The sequence below is a fragment of the Poecilia latipinna genome, unplaced genomic scaffold (assembly GCF_001443285.1).
Source record: "Poecilia latipinna isolate Pla-1442-1.1 unplaced genomic scaffold, P_latipinna-1.0 Scaffold1768, whole genome shotgun sequence".
NCBI lineage: Eukaryota > Metazoa > Chordata > Actinopteri > Cyprinodontiformes > Poeciliidae > Poecilia > Poecilia latipinna.
The window spans coordinates 37,120-63,552 of NW_015114384.1; the positions used below are offsets into that span (position 1 = coordinate 37,120).

The 26,433-nt window shown below is 38.3% G+C and overlaps 1 protein-coding gene across 1 annotated transcript in view; it reads left to right on the forward strand.

The window, feature by feature from the left end:
* The first annotated feature begins 14,478 nt into the window (after positions 1-14,478).
* LOC106965119 (GDNF family receptor alpha-4-like) overlaps positions 14,479-26,433 on the forward strand; it is a 53,847-nt gene continuing 41,892 nt past the window's right edge. Inside the window, exon 1 of the mRNA XM_015061025.1 lies at positions 14,479-14,634. Coding sequence (XP_014916511.1) covers positions 14,479-14,634 — 156 coding nt within the window. The remainder of the gene's footprint in view (positions 14,635-26,433) is intronic.

The window sequence follows — 26,433 nt, forward strand, 5'->3', positions numbered from 1 at the left end:
TGGAAACCACACCTGCCGGTTGCACCTGACAGATAAGAAAGATGAGAGAGTAATAACATACACCTACCCACTCTCCTGCGCACAACCTCTGAGGACATAACAGTGAAACAGTTCCTTACAGCAACAGTACATAAGCAAACTGGGGAAGGCCGTCAGCAGCCAGACCACTGAGCAGCTGGTGTTGTGTGCATAACTGGTATGAATTACCATGCTGCTTTCTTTCACTATTCTTTTTTATTTTACTTGTATGTGTTCCTTACCAACATATAATAAATCGGTTTTCCCATGATGTCTTGGCTTTAGCTGCCTCATGAAAGGAAGAGTTTCTCTCAAGGTACCATTGGATTTTATAACGTTGCAAAGTAAAACTAATTCACTTATTCACCAAAATGAAAAAAAGCCTATTGCAATAAAACATTTGCTAGGAGAAAAGTGAATGTCGACACTCATTAGAGCAGTAGCTCTGGTCAGAATGGGAGCAAATATATAAAGTGTACTTGATATGTTTGCTTAATTTTTGCATTTTAATTTAGTTCCTAGGGTTACTGGGAAGTGTGCTGATTTTTTAAAGGGTTTAGGGACTAAATTTTGATATATACACATCATGTTATATTGTTGTTCCCTCATCATGAATAAACCTGGAGTATTCCTTTGGTTATTCCATGCATGTCTGGGAAATTCTTGAATACTTTCGACATTGGAATGAATATAAATATCTAACTAAAATGTATAAATTATGATATGTGGCCAATTATAATTTTTTGGTCATTGCAACCAAACTTTAGACTGATCCTAAATCAAAGTAGACAAATTTTATGATTATCTCAAAAATGTGTTCTATATACATAAAGCAACAAAACATTTTTGAAAAAAAAACAAAAAAAAACGATGTCAGCTTTCAAATATGTTACCGTATGGATCGATGATAAATGGTCTTGCTCACCTCATGTAGAACATTTGTTGGTACAGCTCAAGGTTGTCAGTGGCTTTTTATATTGAAGTCTGAAGCTGGATGTTAGAAAAAGCTCATACAAACAACTTTCCTGAATGTGTTCCACTATAGGGACGTTATCTACACGAATGCAGCTTCCACAGTTCTTCATTGTGTGGATGCAACGTTTCACAGAGTTTTGTGTTTCATCACAAACGCCGCTTTCAGAACTCACCACTGTGAACTTTATGCCTTGCTCTCGTGGCCTTCAATGAAACAAAGGAGGCAACAACACTGGCTTGCATGCATTTAGAATGATGTGTTGGGCAAGCAACCCCTATACTTGAGTCATCTTGTGTCTCCAGTAAGGGGTGGATACAATACCTGTTTATCACATCAGCTTCTCCAAGTCTTCTCTGAATTTCATAAGGAAGTTTTCTCTTACGCTGCACCTTGGTCCTGGAATAATTTGCTGAAGTCATTAAAACTTCAACAATTTCTTCCCATGAATAAATTTAAAAGATAATGTGAGTGCTATTCTCAAACCATTTTTAAATTATTTTATGAAGTCTTAAACGTGCTCTACTTTCAGTAGGTTTTATATCATTTGTGCTCTAAGTGAATTTTATGATGTTTTAATTATCTATACTGTCTAACTAGTGGTTTGTCCACTGCTGTGCCTCTAGACCAGGTCTCCCTCAAGAAAATATTTTATCTCAAGGGATTAAATAATGGTTAAATAGGAAAAAAAATAGTTTTATCTGACATTTCGTAAGGAGAAGGGAGCATTTTTAAAGTTTTTGATAAATGCATGAAGTAAAGTTTCCGTTGTGCTCTTCTATGATACATGTTAGACAGAAGGGCACCAGTAGAATTGTAAGAACAGTGTCAGAATTCAGCTCATCGTTGTAATTTGTCCTTACATACTCACAGTAGTTCCTTCAGTCAGACAGGATGTCAAATGTGCTTGAGGTCTGTAAAACTTCACTGGAAGGTTGGTCCAGTCATAAGCAACTCCCCTTCCCCACCACCACCCTGTACCTGTGCCATCAGCATTGTCAGATTTATGACTTGGAAAGACAGAGGTTTCGCATCAGCCATGACCTTAAAATCCACTACAGCAATCATGTGCATAAATCCACAGATAGCTCTGGCCATAAACTGTTTATTTGCACTTCTGAGAGTTTGTGTCCCATTAAATCCATCACAGAAAACCTCCATTAGTCCAAGCGTTGGAGCAGTGTTTGAATGCATAAGATGCAGGAATCTCATTGTAGAGGTGTGGCGATAAATCTTGCTCACAAGACAAAACAATGCACAATTTTAGAGTCATTAGGATTGTATAAAACTAGATTCTCTCAGACTAGAGACTCTCAGAGTCCAGTGTGGGTTATATTCCTGTCTACCTCTGACTGTTTCTCTGTATGACCCACATGGGTTTCGATATTATATGTATGCCTACCAAACGGTATGAATGTTTTTCTTTATTACTAAGCAAGCTTCAGATTTATTTTAGGCACTTCTTGTTGGAAACTAGTCCTTGACTTGTCAGAACTTTTCAATTTTCAATAACTAACATGCAAAAACAGTATCCGTCTTTACGTCCTTGTCTGCTTGAATTTACTGGCACCACCCTTTTGTGTTACTCACCTTGCAGTAGTCCAAATGCACATATTTTCAAGTTTTGAGTTTGTTCAAGCTCAGCCTTGTCTCTCCCTTCAAATCACTGATGTATTGTTGGAGAAGCAAATTTAAAAAGCTACGGTCTGTGGAGGTCATTTCATACGATTGTGCTCATTAGTTCATTTTTTTTTTTTATCCGAGTGTCGAAATAGCTTTCGCTAAGATCTGTGCCCACATCGTGGCTCGTCAGCCGTTAATATTTGTGCTAATTGTTGTTGACAGTTCAAGCGAGGGGAGTCTGCTGCAGAGTCTGCTCATCGCACCCCATCTCAGCTCAAACCAGAGGATTAGCACAGGTCTGAGGATGGAGCTATGTGTTTGTGTGTTGACTGAGCTTAAACCTGAAGGTTATTCTGCTTTGGTGCTAAAGCTCAAAATGAGTAAATGGAAGAGACAGAGGATGGCAAAAGGTTTGATCCTGATAATTATAGGCAGCAGGTTTGGCCCAGTCTCACCTTGTGCTTCACTGTCCCACTTGGATGTTGGATTAGGTCACCGGGAGGGGTAGGGTGTAGATAAATGGCATCTACCTTGCTCCACTCCTCCCTCTGCTTGCTCTCTCTTGCTCTACCCATTTTGAGAAGGTCATGGAGTCAAAAAAAAGGGAGGGGGCGCTCTTCTCCCTTCTCACTTTGTCCTAAATAATTTGTCGTGTTTAGTGCACTCCACACAGAGAGCACTACAGCAGCTCTCTGGATGTAACCTTTCCACGCCAAACCGCACAGCTCCCATCCACCAAGGGTGCTCAAAAGATGATTACAGTTTTTTTAAGGGGGGTTTTCTGTTTGTTTTTACAAGACTTGACAGCGTATGGTCTTCATAATAGTGTACATTGATAACTTTGAGGGAAATTCTAACAAAGAAATATAAAATAGAAAGCGGCTAAAGCTAAACTCTTTCTATAAAGTGTTTTCTTGCAAAGAAAAAGAAAAAACATAAAATGTACCCGTGTTCTTAGCTGACTTTTTGTGCTTGTAGATTTAGCATTTTACTTGCATTCATAATTATTATTAAACAACAATCCTTAATAATAATGGTTATACTAACAATTAACTGTTTAAAGATTGCAGTTGTAGCATGTCACCTTGTCATCCATGTGTTCCTTTTTATTTATGTCTTCCATCGTTCCTTCCTTCGATCCTTCCTTCCTCCTGTCCTTTCTTTCCTTTCTTCCTTGTTTCCTTCCCTTGTATCCTCTGTCCTTTTGTGCCTTATCTGCCTTAAAGTCCTAGAAAACTTCATTGCGTTGCATTTTAAAATGAATACCGAACACAGAAAATTCTGAGAAGCTGAGCCTGAAAATGAAAGAAGGTTTTACATGAAACATGTGTTAGGAATTCTGGCAAAGACTAATATTTACTTATACCTACCTGTTCACCATCTGGTTCTGCCGCCCTGGGATCCTTAGTCTTCTACTTATCCCACTATCCTATGACCAGTTAGCACATTTTTGTACTTCCAGATAAATCTCTTTCGGCTGCAAAGAGACATGAGATCTCGTTACTATTATGTTTTTACAAGGAACCTTTTAAAGCTACCTGGCGATCTATACTGTGTTTAAGCATTTGGGTCACAAGAAGCAGGCCTCTAACAATAAAAGCATACCATAATACGTTTTGGAGAGACAGAATATCTGGAATATTTGGAGAATCATGATTTCATCCCATCGTAGTCCTGTTATACTCCTCCTTCAGGGCTTCGAAACCTTAAATTGTTTCCTTTTTTGTCCATCTGGATATAAGTCTGTTGGCATGAAAGACAGTAACTGTGATGGACTTTGAATGCAAAAGCATTGTGTAAAGGTAAACAAGATGACCTGTGTAGATGTTTGTACAGGGCAATGTGTGAGCATGGGTTCTAGAAAGAATAAATAGCTTTGCCCTGGTTTCGGTTACTGGCACCATTTTAAAACCGCACATGCCTGCCCACTCATTCTCACACACACACACCCACGCACACACGCACACACACGCACACACACACACAGACACACACACACACGCACACACACGCTACGACTGATCTATTTGCCACCAAGCTGCCTCTGTGTTTTGTTTGGCTGTCCTTCAGCAGTCGTGTGTTTGTGTGTATTTGAGATGATTTGTTTATTTTTGGCCCTGTGTGATTGCGCATGCACTCCAGACTTGCTCACCTTTTCTATATTTTCTGTTTCAGATTCAGAAAAAATATATATTTTTTTTGTATTCATCTGTTCAAAATCATAAATCATTTTATGATGGAAATCCCCTCTACATTTGAATTTACATCATTAGTTCTTTGAAATCAGAATCACACTATTGTGAGCTTATCGCATGCCCTTTTAATTTCCCTACATTTCAGGTCTTTGGCAAAAGCCATATAAGACATTTTTTCTACTTTCAGATGATCCAAAACATTGCTAATCTTAAAATCTACATGAAACTTTTCAAATTTAGCCACATTGCAACCTTAAACTTCAAAGTATTTTATCAAGATTCGTTCAAAAGACAGAAACGAAGTAATGAATACCTGTGAATTGAAGGTAAAGGACAAATAGTTCACATTTCTTTATCAGTAGAAATGTAAAAGCATACCTTTGTGTTCAGCCTGTCTAAACTGATCAATTGTAGAACTCTTTTTCTTTTGAGTTACAGCTGCAGAATTTTTTTGTATATCTTTCCATGAGCCTTGGGAGCCTAAACTATTTGGCCATTCGTCTTTGCAAAATACCTTAAAATCAATTAGATTGCATGAAGGCAACTGTGAATATCAGTTTTTAACTTTTTCAGAAAAAATTCATCCATCCATCCACTATCTAACATACTTACCCTTACAGGGGAGCTTTTGCCGATCTCCAGCAGTCAACAGATGAGAGGTGGGACAGGTCGTCGGTCCATTGCAGGTCTTTGTTTGAAAAATGTAGAATTAATTTAAATTGTAACTTTGACCGAATCTATTTCATTGTGGCTCTGGATGTCATCAATTGTCTGCTGGTAAGTGAACCTGAATCCGTTTCTGAAATCTTTTGTTGTTTCAGAGAGGTATTCTTTTAAAAACACCCTTTCTATAGTGACAACTATGTGTTCCCTGTAACTCTGCAGAACAGCACTGGAGTGGCAAGAAGATGCTGGTGTCCTGATACAAGGTCAAACAAAAACACCATGTAACAAAACAAGGGTTGACTTTAAAAAATTGTCAAAAAGAAACTCATACTTAGCCATTTTTTAAAGAGACACCGGGTAGATGGAAAATACAGACAGACTTGCTAATAACTACAAAAAAGACACACAATTGCAAAAAGCATTGGTAAAACTGGAGGAAAATTAGGCTTTTTCCATCAGTTGTGCAGCAATAACCTCTCAGAACCACATCCAGAAACATCCGTTCTGATCTCATTCTGTACAACTCAGACATTCCTGCAAATGTTACTTAACAAAAAGACATTTCCCCCCAAAGTGCAGCAGTGTGACCAGTCGCTCTTCCATTACTTTTCCTTTTTAGATTCTCTTAAGTCAAATTTTTCTCAATCTGCCCTAATTCCCTGGCAGGTTTTTGTGTTTCTGCTTGTGTCATAGATTCTCCTGGTCTAATCCTAAACCCCCCCAACGAACCGCCGGAGTCTCCGTTTCCGACCCTGAAGGGCTGGTAAACCGCTGAGCGCTTGATAGGATGTGGTTTGAGAGAGTTGGAGGGGAAATAAAATGGAATGACAAATCTCTTCAAAGCGTTCTGAGAGGCGGTCACAGTAATCGTACTGCTGTGTACTTTGCAGACCAGGTCAAGCTATAATCCTGACCTCATAGTGTCTCTGTGCAGCTAAAGGGGGAATAAAGGTAGCAAAAAATTGGAGCAGATTGGCTTGGATTGCACTAAAAATATATTTTTTTGCGACCAGGAAATAAAACACCTTGGTACTCAGTACCAAGGCCAAAAGTGTCAAAATGTTCTACATTAAGTACCGGTAATTTAATTTTCATAATAATATTTTCTAAATTAAGTCATTAAATATTCATAAAAATATTAATCAATGCAAAAAAAAAATTAGATGTGCGAAGCAGGAAGAGATGTACTTCGACGATGCAGCAAAATGATTTTTTTAAGTATCAAGTCTTAAGCATGGCATTCCAGAATTGTACTGGTTTAAAAAAAACAAACAAAAAAAAAATAAAATAAAAACAAAGAACAAATTATCATTTTATATTTGATTCACAATAATGTCCTCTGGTCTATCACATAGAATCCCCATAAGCTAGATGCAATACTATGGCTGTAACTTGAGGAAAATGTAAAAACGTTCAAGGAGTAGGATAATTTTCAATATCCTTTTTGAATATTTCAGGTCTAAATTAGATTTTTCTTTTGTACTTTCTGGAAAAGAAAACACAATAAACATGCATCCCTGCACAACATGAACTTTTTTTTTTTTTTCTAACCATGGCTACAAATTTTCAAAGGGGTTTTTATTTCAGGCCTTTCTCACACTGAAGGGAAAATAACCATTTCTCACCACAATACGCAAAATTACTGACCATAATGTCGAGAGTCTGTGATTTTTGAATATAATTATTTTTATACCATAACAATGTGGCATTATCTTTTTTTTATTTTCCTCTTAATTTCCTTTTTATTTCCCCCCTGTTGTTCAGCCTCTATATTTTATCTATTTACAACCTTTATGTACTTTTTTTTTATTCCAGTCTTCTGCACATGCAAACAGAGTACACTTACACACAGATAAATCAGCTCTGTGTGTGTGTCAGCATGTGGAAGCTTTCGACTCGTTTGTCCCAGCAGCCGTCTGGCACCCCTGCGTATGACCTGACCATGGCTGTTGCCAAGATACTGATTCTCCCATCTGTGTGTATGTTGGTGTGTGGGTATAGATGCATACATTGTTCAAAATACCAGTATTACAATCAAACACCTGGCTGCTGATCACGCTTTCTGTCAAATACCCCCCCCAAAAAGCTCACACATACACACAATGTGCTTAAAAACACACAAAGGTGCAAAAGCATTTTATATCAGTATCCATGTAAATGGAATGATAAGTCATGGTTTGTGGAGCTTATTTTTGATCATTTTTTTATTTATCAAAGTTGTTGGACATATAAAAACTCATAAATGGTTGTTTTTTTGTCATATCTGTACCATTTTTTTCTGCAATTTTATTTCCATTTAAATTCAATATGAATTATAATATCTAGTAGTTTGTGTCCCAAAAAGCATAATCCATGTAGATTTTAAAGTCAGACTTTTGTTTAAAGCTTAAAATCAATCTTTGATTGGTAGAATCAGTATAACTGAAAGCAAAAAGATAAAGTTGAGATGCATCACTCTGTGGAAAAGGCAGCTGCTTTTTAAAGTATTTAAAGCTGCTGTGGTCAACAAGCACAGACATGTGACTGGTATTTAAAATAAATGACCTTAATACCACCGCCTGCCTGATGACTTTTTTACACCTTTAATTAATGATTCTTTTTACATTCTTACCAGATCTTGGCACTGAGCTTTAATAGCTCTTAACAACTCAGTGTCGAAAGCAAGCTGTAGCTCATTTGTCTACTTATTATTCTCCTAGCAGTTAAGTAGTTTCAGAAATAAAATTTAAAAAAATACCTTAATGGATGTAACCCAAAATCAGTTATTTGTTAACTGTGATAAATTAAGTACATTGTTATTTAAAAAAATAAATAAAAAATAAAAAAAAGCGCATACAATAGATACAAAATTGCTTCAAGTAAGTAAATTAACAAAATTAGCTTACTTTGGCAAACCACTAGATGGCAGCAAATTGCTTCAAGTATGATTCTTGGTACATGTTGAATATCCCTCTGCTGGCATTATGCTTGCTTAAAAGGGGAAGCAATTAAGGCCAAATTTATAATATTCTGAGTCAGGTCTGAGTCTAGTGCATCTGCTGATTAGACTATCAGCAGATGCATTGATTGTCTAATCAACCATCTAATACCAGTTGAATATCCTTGCATTGCTGCTACAAAAGACCCCCCAAAAAAGGCATAACAATCTGCAAAGTAAGAATGTTTACTTTTTATTCTAAAATATCCATGTTAGTATTTTCTTTTGGAAAATCAGAATCAGAAGAACAATGAATATATGCTACAGATAACATTGGAAGATTGCACTCCAAAAAGGGCTAAGGGAAAACCAGACATGCCTTTTCCCAGCAACAACGCTCATTTTGGAAGGGAGATATAGTCCTTTCCGTCAAGCACTCCAAAAGAAGCGTGCTTAGGAGATATCTTATATATCTTGTTTTAAAGGTGTAACTGCTATTGGAAGATAGTTTTAGTGTAGTCTCAGTAACAGTTTGTGCTGGACACTAATCCAAAGTGTGGTTGAGTTCATTTCAGCATAACTAGCAAACACTATGGCCAGAAGTTATGAGAAGCAGTGAGAGTCATGTTTATCCTTTAAACTGATGGAAACAAATGTCAACTTCAGCTACTTGACAAGGCACCCATGCAACAGAAAAATAAATGCTTGCTTCCCCAAATTCAGTTTCCTGAAGATTGACTGACTCTAGTCATTAATTCAGAATAGTTTCCATTTTTTGTATCAGCCATATGGTTGAGGTAGGCGTTAGCTCTCTCACTGCTAGATCTGAGTGGGACATCCGGTGTGTATGCCAGCTGATGTGGCATTTAAAAAATCTTCAGATTCCGCCTACCTGCAACATGCTTCAGTGTAAATCATGCCTATCCAGTGTTTCCAAATGTTTTGAGGGCATAATTTGAATAAATATATTTCAACAGACACGGATTACAGACGACTTGCTTAAGGAATCTTTTTGATGTTCATACAAATACACACACACGCGGACACATCTACACAGCGCAGATAGACTGATGGCAGTGGATTGATTCAAATGCTGTGGATGTGTGCGTGTGTGTGTGTGTGTGTGTGTGTGTGTGTGTGTGTGCATATTAGTCACAGTGGGCTCACACAGATCTTGTGTGTGTTCTTTTTTGCTTTATCCTTACTGCATGTCTCCGCTCACATGGCTGTTGTTTGTGTTCATTTAGCCCTGCAGACAGACAAGAGATCCGATTGGCCGACTGTCCCCAGACATCTGACGAGGCACTCTGTCAGAACGTGGTCGCTTGCAGCAGGTCACCTCATTTCCTCTGACACAGTCTCACACACACACTCACACACACATGCACTTGCGCACACACTGTAGAATCGGCGCACATCTACAAATATGGACAAAGGGTCAACCACAAGCGTGTTCATACACACACGGTAACAACATAAATCATTGTGACAGATAGCATTATTCAGCTGTGAGTTGCTCCTCTGTGGATAACACAGCAAAATAAAACGTGTTTTTACTTATATTTCACTGCTTGTTTAGCTTCATCACTGGCTGACATAAGACTGACTTCGCTTTTTCTGCTGCATGATCTAAGTGCCTTTTCTGTTCAGTCTGTCATGGATAGTAAGATGTATTACATAAATGTTATTAGACCGTTTAGAGGTGCAAATGTTTAAGTGAAACATAGAAAGGAGGTCAAATGAACACTAAGTACAAGTGACATGATGATCTTAAAATTTTTCCCATTAAATTCTTTCATTGCAACAAAAAGTTTACACGTATCCGTCAGTTGGCAAGTGTTCTCATTTGGAAAGTTTTCTTATCCTCACCGATGACTTCTCCAAAAAATCATTCATGTCACTGTGTCGTATTTGACCTCCAAAGGTTACCTGACTAGCCCACGTGGGCAGATGTAGATTTCAGTAATTTGAAACTGTTTTCCTTCTCTGGACAGTGATGTTCCATCGGTATTCTGAGTTTGAGTCCTGCAGGAGACCTTGTGGTTCTCAAGTTCTTCCTGAACCGAACAGTTCTGGTCTGTTTCCAGACGTTGGCAAAGAGGAGACATCAGATTAATCAGATTATAGAGAGTAGAACTCATATGTAAAAATAAACCTCAGGCAAACAAGCCTTTGTAGCCTTCAAGAACTCAGAGTTTTATCAAGAAAACAGGCACTGCCAATCTCCAAGAACCAAATATTTTTTGTTGTATTTGAGAAGTGTGCAAAGAACCTTTTCTTTTTTTTCACTAAATGCTTCATTAAATCTTTCATCACAGCATCAACAATCACACAGTGAGTTTGAGGCTCAGTACGCATCAGAGTTTATGTACGTTCATTTGGCCTCAGAAATGACATATTCCTGTTTATGAGTGTACTGGGTGGGACAGCAAATTGCAATGTGTGTGTGGAAGAAGTAGAATATTTCACTGTTTGTATTCAAATGTCAAATGTGCCTGAGTGGGGACCTCTGACACTTAAGTTTATTGGAAAACTCATGGTTCTTTTTTTTTTTTTTTTTTTTTTACTTATTGGCTTTCTGTTTGTGCAGTCGTGTGGGTGGAGGCAGGATTCCTGCTGTTTGTGGGGGTTTGTTTTAGAGTTGACTTTAAGGCTTCAGGATAGAAATCTAACTTTTGCTACATCTCTGTTGCAGTAAAATTTATACTTAAAGCTCCACTTCTCTGCCCCACTTTACAGTTTAGCACATTATAACAATCAGTGTTATATTGTCAGTTCAGCCAGTTTTCTGTTGGATAAGTTACTGTCGCTGCTTTTTTTCCATCTGTCTTTAGTCCTTAGTAAGGTTTTTAATCAAATGTTAATGCAAAATATAACTTCACTACATACTTCACAAATTTATGAGAAGTCAGGAAAAGGTTAAGAAAGGAAAAAAAAATAGTCACCAGCTGCTCTTTTCCCAATCTGGAACTCATTTATTTACATAAAACCCAGCTAGCAAAACTGTATGCTAGCTGGGTTTCATTTAAACCAAGTTAGCATAGAGTTGAGCTTAGATAACCCAACTGCATGTAGTCAGCTTTAGGAAAGATATGGAGTTTTAAAACATTTAATAAAGGTAATGGTTAAAGAAATTTTCTCTGTACAATTCTGTAGATATTATTACAGATTCAAAAATAACTGATCCAACCATAGCATAGTCGGGGAGACACAGTTGGAACAGTCAGATGAATCCCTTCAGTCCTCTCATAAGACTTATATGTTTTGTTCAAATTGTTTCTTTTTCAAAACCAATGTGTCCTTTAAGAAGAGCTTTCTCTTGACCTTAAGAGTTAGCTTTTCTTTGTTGCGCCATGTGTTTGTAAAGCGGTTATTTCCTTCAGTCGTTCACTTTACACTCCCTCATCCACTTTTGGAATAAGGGGCAGAAACAAAGGAGAAGCTCCAATTGTCTTCTACTCAAGCATTTAGGAGAACAGTGACTCGGATGAACAAGAAGCTGTGACCAACTACTATGATCTATGATCACTTGACCAGTGAACAAAAGAAAGTAATTCATTTAGATTAATGACATTAATCTGTACTGAAAGGTTTATTAGAGCAGTTTTTCACATCCAAAAATGACTTGGGAATCTTTGTTCTTGTTGTGAACATATTCTTATAAATGTCTTGTTAACACAATATAGACAGTACATATATTACACAAAAACTAAACTAATTTGGTTAACTCAGCTGTGAGCCACCACTTCTGTTAAGAGTTTGTCCAGCCAGACACACTGCAGTTCATTAGTCCTAAAACTGCACTTTTATTTGATCCAAAATGAATTTTTAGTTTAACATGCAATTGAAACCAAAACTAATGTTACTAAACGGAAAGCTCATCCTTCCATCGTTGGAAATGTTTAATCTTGCTGGCTGAATATGGATAAATAAGGGGTGGCCTAAACATCGTTCTTGTCCCAGTTCAGGGAATTTGAGTTTAACAGTTTTTACTGGTCTTGGTAACCCAACTTGTACAATAACCAGCAAAATAACAGTCTGGGACTATTACCTGATTCCCCTCTTCTCCATGGTGTAGATTACAGTGAATCATAAAGCTATAAAAGTACAGTTTAATCCTCAGCTTTTCCCAGAGCCCAACCAACACAGACATGATAACCTCATTAACACTCTCAGGTGATTCACAGTTTGTTGTGAGAGCACTTGCAGTGCAGTATATCCCCTGATCTGTCCTCTGAGATTTCTCTGCTGCTGATTCTGTCTGACACCACACAGAGAGTTGACGTTTCCAACCTCTGCTGCAGCTGCAGAGAGAAACTTGTCCTTCTCCAGCTCCAAACTCTGCAGCAAAAGACGCAGCAGCATCCTCCTCTCCCCCTGCTAACCGTCTGTCTCAGCTCACATTTTCAGAAAGGGGGAACAGGAGGCTCCTGCACTCATGAATAGTTGAATACCTCAGAACAGCACCGGGCGGGTGGATCTAGGATCAAACCTTACTTAGAGCAGATATACAGCAGACTCCTTCTCGCTTATCCTGCATACCTGCAGTGGCCTTATGTTTGTTAAGACCTTTGTCATAAGGCACCAAAAAAAAAAAAAAAACCTTATACATTTCTTAGTCAAAAGGATTGTTACAGAACAACAGGAACTGTGTAAGATAAAATGCTGCACTCAGGAGTTGTGGGAGTTCAAACCACACCCAGGTAAACACTCAAACCAATCTGTTACTCTAGCTTATGCGTCATCTTTAAACAGCTCGGTTAGAGAATCTATCATTCTTCTCGAATTGCATTTTATTTTGAATGTGTACGTAACAAAGCTTCAGCAAAAACAAGAAGTTGGAAAATTACTTTTTAACTAAGTGGCTAACCTTGTAAAACTTTATTTTGAACTGTTTTTAAACTGTTTCACATGTAGTGCAATGTCTTTGAATGGCAAAAAAACAAAAAACAAAAGCGTAACAAAATGTGTCACTTTGATGTGTTGCCTCTGTTTGGATTGGGATAAGGTAAGTAAAACGCAGAGTACCCACCTTCTTTGGGACAGTGTGTTACTTTTGCCGTGTCATTTTAAATATTTATGAATTAACTAAGCATCTGAGAATGAAAGTTCAACACTCTCAGTGCCTCCAAGTGTACAGATAATTCTTAGCTGAATTAATTTGAAAATAGGCCATTAGTTAGAGCTGCTTCAAGCATTTAACATCCAGAGTTCAGTCAATCTTTATTAGTACATCTTCAAGCTTTAGGGGTTTTTGTGCAGTTTAGTTAGGGTTAGATTAGGGGTATGTTTTACATGTATGATGCAGTAAATACATTTTCTTTGCTGGTGAGCTGTGTGTTTTTGCTGCAATATCAGATGTGTAACAAGGTGCTGCTGTAGCATTATTTACATAAGGCAGCAAATTTCAAGGTAGATCTGCAATAGTGCGATGAGAGTATTAGTCACAGCTTTAAAAGCCTCTCAACTGCAAGTGCTGCTGCAAACTATTTTGTCTGGGTAGATGTGTCTGTCTGAAAACCTGGCAAGAAAATATCTTTCTACCAACAGTGCTGCGGTAAAAACAGAGCAGATCCTCTACAATGTCCATTCAGCTAGCAGGTGGTCATAAAAACAGGATATTTCAGGAGTTGCAGTACTTGATAAAAAGACCAAGTCAAGAAAAATCAGGAAGAATCCAAAGATTTAGAGACTGGAACAACACTAGTTGCTGTTTTGCCCCACCAATGTGTGAAGTTTTTTCAGTTTAACTAATGATGAACTTGTTAGAAATCTAAAGTGTTAAAAGAAAAAAAAATGAATAACTAAAGATTACCATAACAAGCACACATTGTGGTGTCAGTAAGTACATAACTTGGAAAGTCTAAAAGTATGCAGCTTCCAAGCTTTCTTTCCTGACATGACAGTGCCCTAATGGAGCCATTAGCCGAGCAAGCATTATGCATACCTGCAGGAGACAAAGACCACCACGGGGCTGATGCATCATCTACATACCCAGGGATGGTGATGGCTGTAATTATTCCAAGCTCCCATCCTCAGTCTGTGCAATTTTCTGCAAAGCAGAAAGTGGATGTTCGATAACTAAAATGTACATCTACATCGATGTCTGCTCAGCAGGTACCCATGCAAAAAGCTGCACCCTGCCTGCAGAGGCCTGTTCAGACCCCCAGCAAGTGCGACAGAAAAGAAGAGAGAGGGAGAGCGGAAAAGACGTCGGAGGTCTGCAGAAGATGAGGATGGAGGTAGGAGAAGGGAAGAAACACAAGTGAGGAGGAGAGTGGCTATGATTGCCAGCCAGCATGTAGCCGGTAATTACAATGTTGTGTTCTCTCTCTCTCTCTCTCTCTCTCTCTTTCTCTCTCAGTCTCAATCTTTCTCTCTCTCTCTGCCAGCCATTCACACATTTCTGTCTTACAAGCCTGTGTGCTCAAGGTTAATGGGAAGTTGGAGGCAATCTGCTAAATAAAGACTTAAATTCACATGACACATACAGGCAGACAACTTTCTGTGTGGCTGAAAAGGCACAGCTATACTGTTTTTTTTTTTTTTACATTAATGGTGTTATGCTTTAAAACTTAAATACTCTGAGGTGTTTGTACATCCATCAAATCCAGTTAGAGTGCACTGTAATTCAGGAATGTTTCTTGTCTACTGCATTGTCAGCAAATGCTCAATTCCAAGAGTCACCTTTGCCCCTTCTGCTACAAAATAATATTTATCTGGAGCAATATAAAAATATACCCTATTAACATGTGTTAAATGATTTATTTTGTGACTAAGAACTTTTAAATAAAATTTACATTTATTTTTACATTGTTTGAAGTAAAAAAAACAACATTAAAAAAATAAGAGTATTGTTTTCATCCATTGCTGTCAAATGGATGAGAACACATTTAGTAAAGGTATTTCAGTTAACATTTATGTTTAGCCAAATTTATATATCTTTTCTTTTTTCACTTTTACAGATTATTCAAGATAACGTCTTGGTTTAAATCAACTCTGACAAGTTTTGTTACTTTAACATTGTATTTATTTAGAAACATTAATTTCTGCACTGTACTTAGTTTGTAAACTAATCTTATTGGTGTTGAAGGAGCAAAAGGAGGAAGTGTTACTTCACTTCCTGTAATTATAGCTTCCAGTAGACTGCTGACTTCACTGGAAGGGACCAGGTTAAGATGAGGAAGGAAAAAAAACGTATGTAATTTGAAAAGTCAACTTTATGATTTTATTTGCTTTACCTTTTGTATATGTTATTGCCTACATAATGTTGCCTACACAGGTTTTATAAGAGCCGCAGCGGAGGGGCCAAAACATGTGGCCCTGGAGCCGCAGGTTGCAGACCCATGCTCTGAGAATATTCATTATTCACACAAAGTAGAACAGCCTGGCCTTCAGTGCAATCGCTTCTGTTTCTGATTCATTCTTCCTTCCTTCACTTTATCATAGCCTCTAATTTTCTCAGCTTCCTTTCTCCTGCTGTCTTGCATCATTTCTTGCTTCCCCCCCCCATTTCCCTTTTCATTTCTCTCTCTCCAACTGTCTTGCTCATTGACTTCACCATCCTGCTTGGTTTGCCTGCCCCGCCTCCATTCTTGCTCTTTCAATCATACATGCTGATATGCACACACGTAGGCTGGGATACATGAGCATGTCCTCTCCTTCCTGCTGCTCTCCTCCTACTCATTCACCCCCAATCTCAGTCTCTCGCCTGTCTGTCCCGCTCTCGTTTTTATTACCGTCTCTCCATCTCTGCCTCCGTCTCTCTTTGTGTTTATGAGCGGGGCTATATTGAGAGCGTCTGGTTGGTAGACACAGAGGAAAAAGAGGGGGCGAGAGTGCATGATGAGGCAGGAGAAGAGAAAGAGAGACAGATGGAGTGGATGACATGCAGAGCAAAGAAAGATAGTTAGATAATGCATTAAAACCTGCAATAATACATCTGCTCCTAAAAAGTGTAAATGTTAAACAAATACATGCATATTTTATTGAACTGTTTTGCCTTCTATATACATTTTTGACTCGTTAGCAAACATATTTGTGGAAATAGGTTAAATGGCTACTTTACATACCAGTAACATGAAAAAAAAAAGATATACATGAGTATACATAGAATGTGATGAAAACATTAACGAAATGGAGTTAAAATATATGAAGTCTAGAACATGTATGTATGTATGATGATCATGTATCATTTTTTTTCTTTCACTTCACAGCTATGCACTACATCGTGTTGGTCAATCACATTTAACAACAATAAAATACATCAAAGTTTGTGTTTGTAATCTAATAAAATGTAACAACTTGCCAGTGCTATGAATTCTACCGTGAATAAAGATTTCAGTCAGTATTGTTGCAAAGTTACCAAAAACTTTGTGCAAACGGAACAAAAATAAATGAAAAGAGGAATCAGTTCATCTAAATCTACTAGAAAGCGTGCTGTTTTAAATAAGTTTTTTCAGCTTTGACCTATGACAGATACTTGCACAGTGGGAGATCATTACAGTGATTTGGCAGTTCTATAAATCTCTCCAAGCCATCTGACTCCTGCTTGCATCTGAACTAAACTCACAAAGATCTCCAACCGGTTGAAGGAGCACAAGACCCAGAGCCCAGAGAAACAGAAAGTCATCTGTTTTTTTTTTTCTTTAAGTTTATATGTGAAAAAAAACAAAACAAGAAAAAAAAAAAAAAAGCCCCAAGCTCCTCGCCTCTACAAGTTGGAGGCGGATGTGTTGTGATGGCAGCAGCTGGAGTGAATCGTTAGTGGAGAAGTTTGTGGTGTTTGATGACAACATTTACATTTATAACCGCTTCCATTCTAGCATGTATTGTCTCCCTTCGGGGACAGTAGATGCTTCAACTGGAGGCTAGATTGTAAAAGGTGCTTCATCCTAGGGTGCAAAAACAACCCTGTTTACATGTTTATATAACCAAGGTTTTTTGAACCCAGTTAAGGAGTTGATTAAACCAGCAAGAAAAAGTTAAATCCAAGAGTGAATGATCAGAAAGTCAGAGATGGGCTTTTTAAAGTTGTATGGTTTGCAAATACTTTTGAACAAAAAAATGAGTGTGATCCTGTTCATTTTTTTTTTCATATAAGGTTTTGTCTTGCTTTTTGATATCAACTGTCAATTGCGTGTGGTTTTGAAAAGGTAAAATGCTTCCACCAATTGGTTGTTCATGGGCTTAAATAAAAAAGGTATCTGGCTCCAAAATTATGGTAGCCTTGGTGAAGCTGCAGCGCTTAAAGGACCATGGAGAAACATCAACTAGGTGGTAAAAGTCTTGGGGGGGCTCTAAGAGAGGATTTTACAACTTTGCAAGGTTATTGTGCTGTCTTGTTCTCATCTAGACCATAAATACAAATTCAGCTGTAAAAAACAACAAAAGCGTACGTACATGCATTGGAAACATAGCAGTACTAGTTTGATGTCTAAGCAGAACGGTTTTCTTTTGCAAGTAACACCTATAACATTCAAGTACATATTATCCCCAGAGGACTGGGGTCAGTCTGAAAGTGCCCTTCGTCTTGTTATTTGTGTTCTTTGGTGCAGCGAGACAGAAGAGTCAGACGTCTTAACGCTGCTAGAGATGGTGGCAAAATTATGGAACTGACCTTCTGTGGCTTTTTGCATGTACAAAGGATTTGTGAAACTCCTCAGCCTGAGTCACTGAACCTCTCACTCAGAACTCACAAAGCTGTTATTTCAGGATTGTAAAGGAAGACACATGATAGCTGTCATCTTGAGGTGGTCTTTGTATCACAGAAGTGCACATCGTAAGTCAATGGAGTTTACAGTTAGCAGATCTGAATATTTTGGAGCTTGTTGAAGGGAACAGTTGTTTTTGCACCTAGAACTCTTATGAAATTGCTTTCTTTCTTTTTTGGGGGGGGGAACCGGGTTACAGAAAAGTTACGCACTGTGAGAATACTGCAATGCCAACCAGTGGTAACGGTGGCGACAGCGGTTGAACCTTTTTCTGTAAACGGTGGATTGCCGGTTCCATCTGTCTCTGTCGTTGTGTCCATGGGCAAGACACTTCACAGGCTTTGCTGGCTTGTGGTGGTCAGAGGGCCCGATGGTGTCGGTGAATGCAGCTGTGGCTTCAATCCAATGAATGATGCTTGAGTTCCCATCTGCTTTGGAGATTCCTTTCAGTGTTAGCACCCTTTTTTATTGTTTTGTTTCCCTTTATAGATTAGGTTTGATCATTGTAGTTCAAATTCTATAATACTTGGACTAACTAAATCTGAACACACGCATAGTACAAGAGCTGACATCCTGCCACAATATCTGACAGAGCTTTACAGATTTGAAGTTAAGAACATTGAAATAATCAGACATCACACAAAGACATCCATCATCTGTACCCGCTTGTCTTTGCAGGGTAGCAGGGTAACAGTGGTTTCTTATTCTTCGCCTTTTATTCTGACAGAAAAAAAAAAAAACAGTCAACTGATTTTCATGTTTATTCAGTCTACATTTTAATTGGTTCTTGGTATGTTTATTCCGACATGAATATGGTGCAAGCAGTATAAAAAATGTATGTCTATTGATTTCTATATTTAAGAAAAGCAGGACACAGTTTGCAGCAGATCCGCAGCAAACAACTTTTACCATTGCTTTCTGTGACAAAGTTTATCTGCTGGATAACAGGATGGATTCTTTACAGCTTCAAGTATGAATACAGCATGGAGACAAAAGAGACTGTTGAGTTTTAGTCTTGAATGTCTAGCAATGTTTCTGAAACTATATGAAGGCCAATATACTTTTGTCTAGATGAGAAAATGGTGAGCATGTTTCGGGATCTATTGCATAAGCAGCGGAAAAGTATTAAAGACCATTGTCATCAATGATTACCAACGACACTAAATGCACTTTGTGCAAATATATTGAGACCAAGTGGTCAAACTGGCAAATTCCTTCCCAAGAGTTGTTTGATGGTCAACTGCTGAAAGATTACAAACCACACATACAAAAACAAAACACGTTTTTGTTGCTGTTACAAAATGTTCTGTTTGTTGTGTGTCTGTAGCTGAATTAGGAATAATTCATTTGTGAATGTGAAAGGCCAGTTGTTGAAGTAATTGTTCCATGTTTGTGTATCATGCACCCAAGTTTAAGTGAAACTACAAAGTTGGCATAAATAGATGACCAGTAAAGTGAAATTGCTGGACAAGAGAGTCAACTAATGCCACTTCATGCAGAGCAAAAATCAACCTAATGTTTATCACTTTTTTTTTTTTAACAATTCTTGAATTAGACTAATCTAGTGTAAGCTCAAATTTCCATTCATGTTCATGCTTGTGTAATAATCACTGTTTTTATCAGGATCGGCAATGCTGGGGCTTGAGATGAAATAATGGGGAAAATAAATCAGCTCTGTAATTAGGCTAACGGTTATAAGCAAAGACACTGGAGCTCCACTGTTGGAAATTTGCATATTTTAACAAATCAAATATGGTCCTGAACTGAGATTGTTTTGTTGCTTTGTAATCTATAACCTCAAACCCATGGTTACTTTGACATCACATTAGACCGTTTGGGAACATTGGAGAAGTATCTGTGTGAAATACATGTACAAAGCGACATAGGTAATGTATCGGTGCTGTCAAACAAACACAAGGTTGATTTGGCAGCAGTGAGGAGGATAGAGTTTTAAAACAGCATTTAATAAGCTGTTTCGTCCACTTTATCTCTAAGACTTTTACAATTTTCTCAGTGTTTGCTATTAAGTTTTGTAATGTTAGTGTACAAAGTGCATCAATTCATGCACTTTTTCTCAATTCGTTTGGGAAAGTAAAACTTCAGCGCTGGTAACAGTTTCTCCCGATCACATACTGAGAGTGTTTCTTGAAATGGTATGACTCATATACAAGCAGTCAAATAATTTCTAATTTGCATACCCACAACTAAAAATCCTTTCCTATGTAATATTCACAACTAGGTGTAAAACAATTAGATTTTACCGATGTTCCTCATAAATTTTCAGACTTTTGCAATGCAGAAGTAAAAGACCTTCTGATGCTTGTTGTGTTTGTCTTTTTCTGTCATGATTTCTTACTTGTGAGCATTTGGGGGTGAAGATATCTAAAAACATCTAATTTGTGGATAAATGCACTTTCTAAGAATAGGTATAATCTACTGTTAAGTACGTAAATAAAAAGTTGACCTTTCTCTGAAGACTTTGCAAAAATAAAACCGAGCTGTAGACTTTAACCCTATTTTTAGAGCATGCTCATGTGAATTATATGAAAAATGAATGCAAGTCAATGCAAAGTCCTTGTGAGGGAGTCACCAGGAGTGAGCTGGTAAATACCAGAGCAGCCGGCCCTGGTTACTGAGAACCAATAAACACACCGGCAGGCAGAGGCACCAGCCACTGGCAGGGAAAGTGACAGGGGAAAATAGACCCCACATATGGTGGGAGACCCAAGATGGAAAGGGGGCAGCCCAAGACCCAGCCTGATAGATAAACAAGAACACACAGACAGAATCACACGTTCCTAAACTCATGCCCATACACACTTACACTCATACACACATGCACTCAATGTAAACACAAACAAAAATGGACACTATGCACACTCTATACTCCCAGGTCCATGTAATGATACCCCAGAGGAGCAACCAGCCTCTGATCCCAAGAGGCAGCCCCCTTCATTCTGGGCTGTAGCCCATAAGCCCTGGCTCAGAGTCTGACCCCATCCACATCCCAAAAAAAAAAAAAAAAAAAAAAAAAAGACTAAATGGCCCAACAAACCAGAGCAGCTCCATAACGAAACAGTTCCAACCCTTCAACAAGCTCCAGTGCCAATTCCATGAACTTCCCACCCCCACAAGCCCTGACATGCACCCCATCCATACACACACCCCATGGCCAGCACCAACCAGCACACAAACATCAAAAACGTCTCCAACCACAGATGCCATGCATCTCCCACCCACAGGGGCATAGCCCAGCAGGAAAGCTCCGCCCCCCAAAAGCCAATATGAATCCACCCACACAGCACAAGCCCCGCACAAAGAACCATGCTCGAAACACCCTCCTTAATAAAACGGCGCGTTTGGAGGAATTTGTTCCATCTCTTGTTGTTTGGATTGTTGACCTTGGACCTTTAAGAAAGAAATTTTGAGATCTGCTATGCTAAAATTTTATGAGCATTTATACTTTGCGGTTCCTGTTTTTTGGGGTTTTTTTCCTCCTGTTCTCAGTTTGTAATTTGCAAAGCCAAATTTTATTTGCTATTGCAATCCTGTATATTCTCCTGGTTCCCATTTGCATATTGCCAGATTCTTACAATCATGATTGCAATCAGTCCGTTCATGGTTTCCTCTAGCATGCAGGTCCCTAGTGTTTTGGGATTTGAAGACTTCCTGCTGATGCAGTGTTTCAGTTAAACTGAAAAAAATTAAAGGGTCCCTGGAATAATTAGCTGTTTCCTGTGTGCGCTTATTGCCAGTAAAGCAATCATAGCAGTATCAGTAACAGTGAAATAAGACGCAACAAATAAAGCGTCACTTACCACTTTTTAAACTCTTGCCAGAACTATTAGCGTAAAAAGAGGTGGGTATATTTGAAAGAGAGAAAAAGTTTAAATGATCCAACTTGACCAGACCTCTGTAAAGTGTCAGCCAAACTTTTCAAGACACCCCCCACTCCTCTCGGTCTGTCCCATCATGGGAGGTTTTGATTCACAGGACTGACAACCTTATTATGCGGCACACTTATTATTGATATTACGCCGCAGAGGCGCGGTTGCCATGGTCACCGAGCGAGAGACATTTAATTTTCTCTCCTCCATCATCATTATCTATGGGGCCATCTGTTGTGGAAAATGAATTCAGCCTCATTTGCATGACTGATAAGCACATTCTTTATCTGTCCCACAGAAGGTCATATGCCATGGATTTGGGGACTTGAGAGAGAAAGAGAGTGAGAGGGTGAAATGATGCGTGGTCTTACCTCTGTGAATGAGGCAAATGGGGTGGATGTGTGTGTTTGAGTGTTTATCAGAGCTCAGATGTGTGCATGTGTCTGCATAATCTGCGGACATGTAATGTTTATGTATGCCCTCTTGCCATGCCTTTGTTCTTGTGTTGATGATTTCAAATTAACATAAGCATGTGGCTGTGCCTGTGTGTGTGTGTGTTTGCAACTGCCATTGTGGTTGCATGTGTGACTGCATATTTTCACATCAGAAAATGTATGTGGGTGTGTTCTTGTGGGCCCAGATGTTGTGAAAATAGTTATGGACCTTAAAAGAAGGCCGATTCTGAAGGTAAAGTGTTTGTGCAGCTGGGATTCAGGTGCTTGAATGTGTTTCCTGATATTCCTGAGGCTTGATGTTTAATCTCATTTCACTTCACATGTCCAAGTGTCCTTGGGCAAGGCACTTACCCCAAAAGTACTTGGTATGGAAGCTCAGGTAGCCACCTTGCATGGCGAGGTCTCGCTTGTAAGCCACTTTGAGAAGCACATTTTGTTTGGTTTTATGCGTAAAATTCCGAGGCTTAAGAGTGTTTCTAAACCCGTCCTTGTGTTTTTAAGGCCTCCTAGTGACAAAAAAAGATGTGAAAGTGAAAGAGCTTTGTTTTCTGGGAATCCTACCTTTCATCTTTTAATAAATTCTTTTAGATTTTTAAAGAAAAACATATTTTTGACCTTGAAACATTTGATATATGAGATCTGCAGCACTCATGCTGCAGCATTTTTTCACATGGATATAAAATATTTGGTATTACCACTTAACTAGGTTTGTCTGGCATATTACAGGGTTAAATACAGACAAAAGCCTATATATATATATATATATATATATAAAGGATGCAGTGCATTCCCAACAACATGCTGGGGTTCTCACATCAGGATTTATGCATGTTTATAGTATGCTGTGTCCTAACCATTTCATTGTGGTTAAATGCAAAGTCAGTTATGTCTCAATCTGGTATTTTTCACATTCAGCAGGCCAAGATAAATAATTAAACATTCTTCTGTGAAACTTTGTTGAAATCAAACCACCAGCACTGCATCCTTTCGACGAGCTTTCCAACCCTTGAGAAACAGAAACACTTGTTTTTTTTTTCATTTCTTCTTCTAGAAAACACACTGCTTTTGCAAGTATTTGTATCATGGAAAATAGAGTTGTTGTGTCGTCTGAGTGGTTCAATGGATTGCTTAAAACAAATCATGGCCCTTTTAATGCACCTGTGTGGGTTTTTTTCTCCCCCACAGTCTCGAACTTCCAAATTAGATGCGAGTGTACGTGGCTGACTGAACGTATGCTAGTCCTGTGAGGGACCAGAAATGTGTCCAGGGTGCTGTCCGCCTCTCGCACAGTGTCAGCAGGAACAGGCTGTAACCCCCTGACCCTCTTCAGGGTAAGTGGGTGTAGCTAATGGATAGATGGACGCTCACCTGCTGGATGCTCTGCAGTTTCAAAAGCCCTTGCCACACTGGTGAAGATAAATGATGGAAACTTTTTGCATCCTTTTATTTAAAATGGACCCTTTAAAAAAACACAACAAAACACAACAAAAAGCTTTGACTCTGAGTTGCGGATAATTTGTAGATTTTTTTCAACCTGGTCAAGATTTGAAGGGGAAAAAACCTCAATGAATACAAACAAAATCTATAAGTTCTTTGAAAAACTATATATTTTAGATGTATAAGGTTAGGGTTGTACATTAGTGGATTTCTTACTGCTGTTGTTTTGCAACAGAAAAGATCCTGGGTTAAAATACTAGCCTGGGTTTATATTTTATCCTTGTGTATGCATGGATTCAAGCTGAAAATGTCACATCAAGGAATATTTATCATTGATCAAAATATTGCAGGCAAAGACTGTGTTAAAACCAAAGTGACACAAGAACCATCATCTTAGCACTGATCATCCCCTGACCTTTGGGAAGTAAATTTTGTTTTTTATGTTTAGTTTTTTTTTCTATATAAAAAGATATAACATCTTTAGTTATATTGAAATTACTTAACAGTCAACCTGGAATCTCAAGATAATCACATAAAAAGTTGGTAGAAGTTGCAGCCAATCTGCCTTCTTTAGAAAAGTAACTTTCTTTCCAAATAAAAGCACTAAAGAAACTGCCTTGGATGCTCCAAAACTAGATACTTACAAGCATAGAAAGGAGTATAAGTGTAAATTTCAAATGGAGAAATTTGATTTTGTGAGTGCAAATGTTGTCCTGCACAGTCTGTATGCATGTGTTAGTGTGTTTATTCCCTGAAGCCTCTGTCGTCGTCTGCTGCTGCTGTGTGCAGATGTGCTTGTGTACAGGTACAGAGGCTCCCTGTGGATTTCTTTGCTCTATGGTCTTTTATGTCTGGCACATTTGTCATCCCATAGCAAAGACCCAAGCATCTCTCCCTCTCTCTTTTCCTCCTTCCCTCTCTCAATGACACACAAGCACACTGTACATAAGTAGGCTGAAGCTTGTTGTTCCCTCATTTCCTTCTCCCAATACACCAGCGATACTACCTCTTCTTCCCTTTACACACGTCTCTCCCTCTCCTCCCCCTCGCCCCACCTGCTCTCCTCCCTCAGTCCCACTGAACAACAGGCCCTCACCTTCTCCATGCTATCATCTCAAGTCCCAACACACAACAGGCATCTTCCTCCCCCACTCTTTTAGCTCCCTAGTGCTCGCTTGCTTCCACTCTGCAGCATCAACACCTCTAAGCTCAAAAACAAGCGCTGCTCCTCTCATCCTCATTGCAGCTTTGACGCTTGCTTCATTTCCTCCCTTTTGGTCTTTGCCCTCAGTTGAATTTGAACGATTTTAGACATACAATTTAGATTACAACCATATTTAAAACATTTAAAGCATTGTTCAAACAATTTTTGATGAGTTGTAAAAAGTTATTAGTTTTAATATGGACTACCATATACCAAAACATATCTTAATAACTCTAACTCCAATCTAAATCATAAGAGTATTTGATTTTATTTTTTCCCAATAAGTATGTTGATTGAAAACATTTACTTAACGTTCAGCTTTTTCCAGCCATTTATTCTGCCTGTTGTATTTGCAGGATGAATTTCAACACTCACCTATTTGCAGTGGTGGGAAGTACTTGAGTACAATTTTCGTGTATCTGTACTTTACTTAAGTAAAGTACAGACTTTAGTAATCATAGTAGTAGTAATCATAGACATAATATAAGAGTAGACCCCGCATAGGCTGCTCCGGCGAAGGAAATACGGCGGCCATCTTGGAGCCTTCGTCCCTCCTACTTTGCTCAACCAAAACAGCAGAAGATGCCTCAGCACTGAGGGATATTGTTGTTCTGGTCGATGGATTACTGATGCAAGGGCTCCACAGACAACATTTCACAAGTAAGATGGACATATTATTGTGTATATATTGTGATTAGAATATTACTTTACTGTATAATGTCCACCGGCGAGATACCAGCTAATATTAGCTACAGTGCTTGGTGTGATGGGTTCGGCCCCGCTATGAAGGCTAACTGAGATTCCGTAAATCTAAAAAAAATAATTATTCTCTAACATTGAGTTAGATTATCTGACACAAGAGCCTATATTAGAAATGAAACAACATAGCCTATTATAAAACTTATATTATGTGTTATAACATTCACCGGCAAAGTTTACACAGGAGGTATAGACTATTATTTATATTCTTTCACTCTGTCAAAAGTAAGATACATCCTAAATCTTCCGTTTTTGTTTTGAAAGTTTCCTAAAGACACGATGTGAGGAAGAAGAGGAAGAGAGACGGATTCACTGCAGCACGGATGAATCTCGCATCGGATTTTGGACTCGTCGGCTGAAAACATTATATATATATTATTCAGTATTAATCATTATTTATTTGTGCCATTATTAATCTTTATTTATTAGTGTTTGTATAGTTATATAAATATATATTGATATTACTAAATAATTTATTAAATAAATTATGAACGTCTGTGTGCTTTGTAATATGCTCTTCATACATCGATATCAGAATATTCCATTCCTATTCTATTGTTATAGCCACTAAGCATATTTAAATATG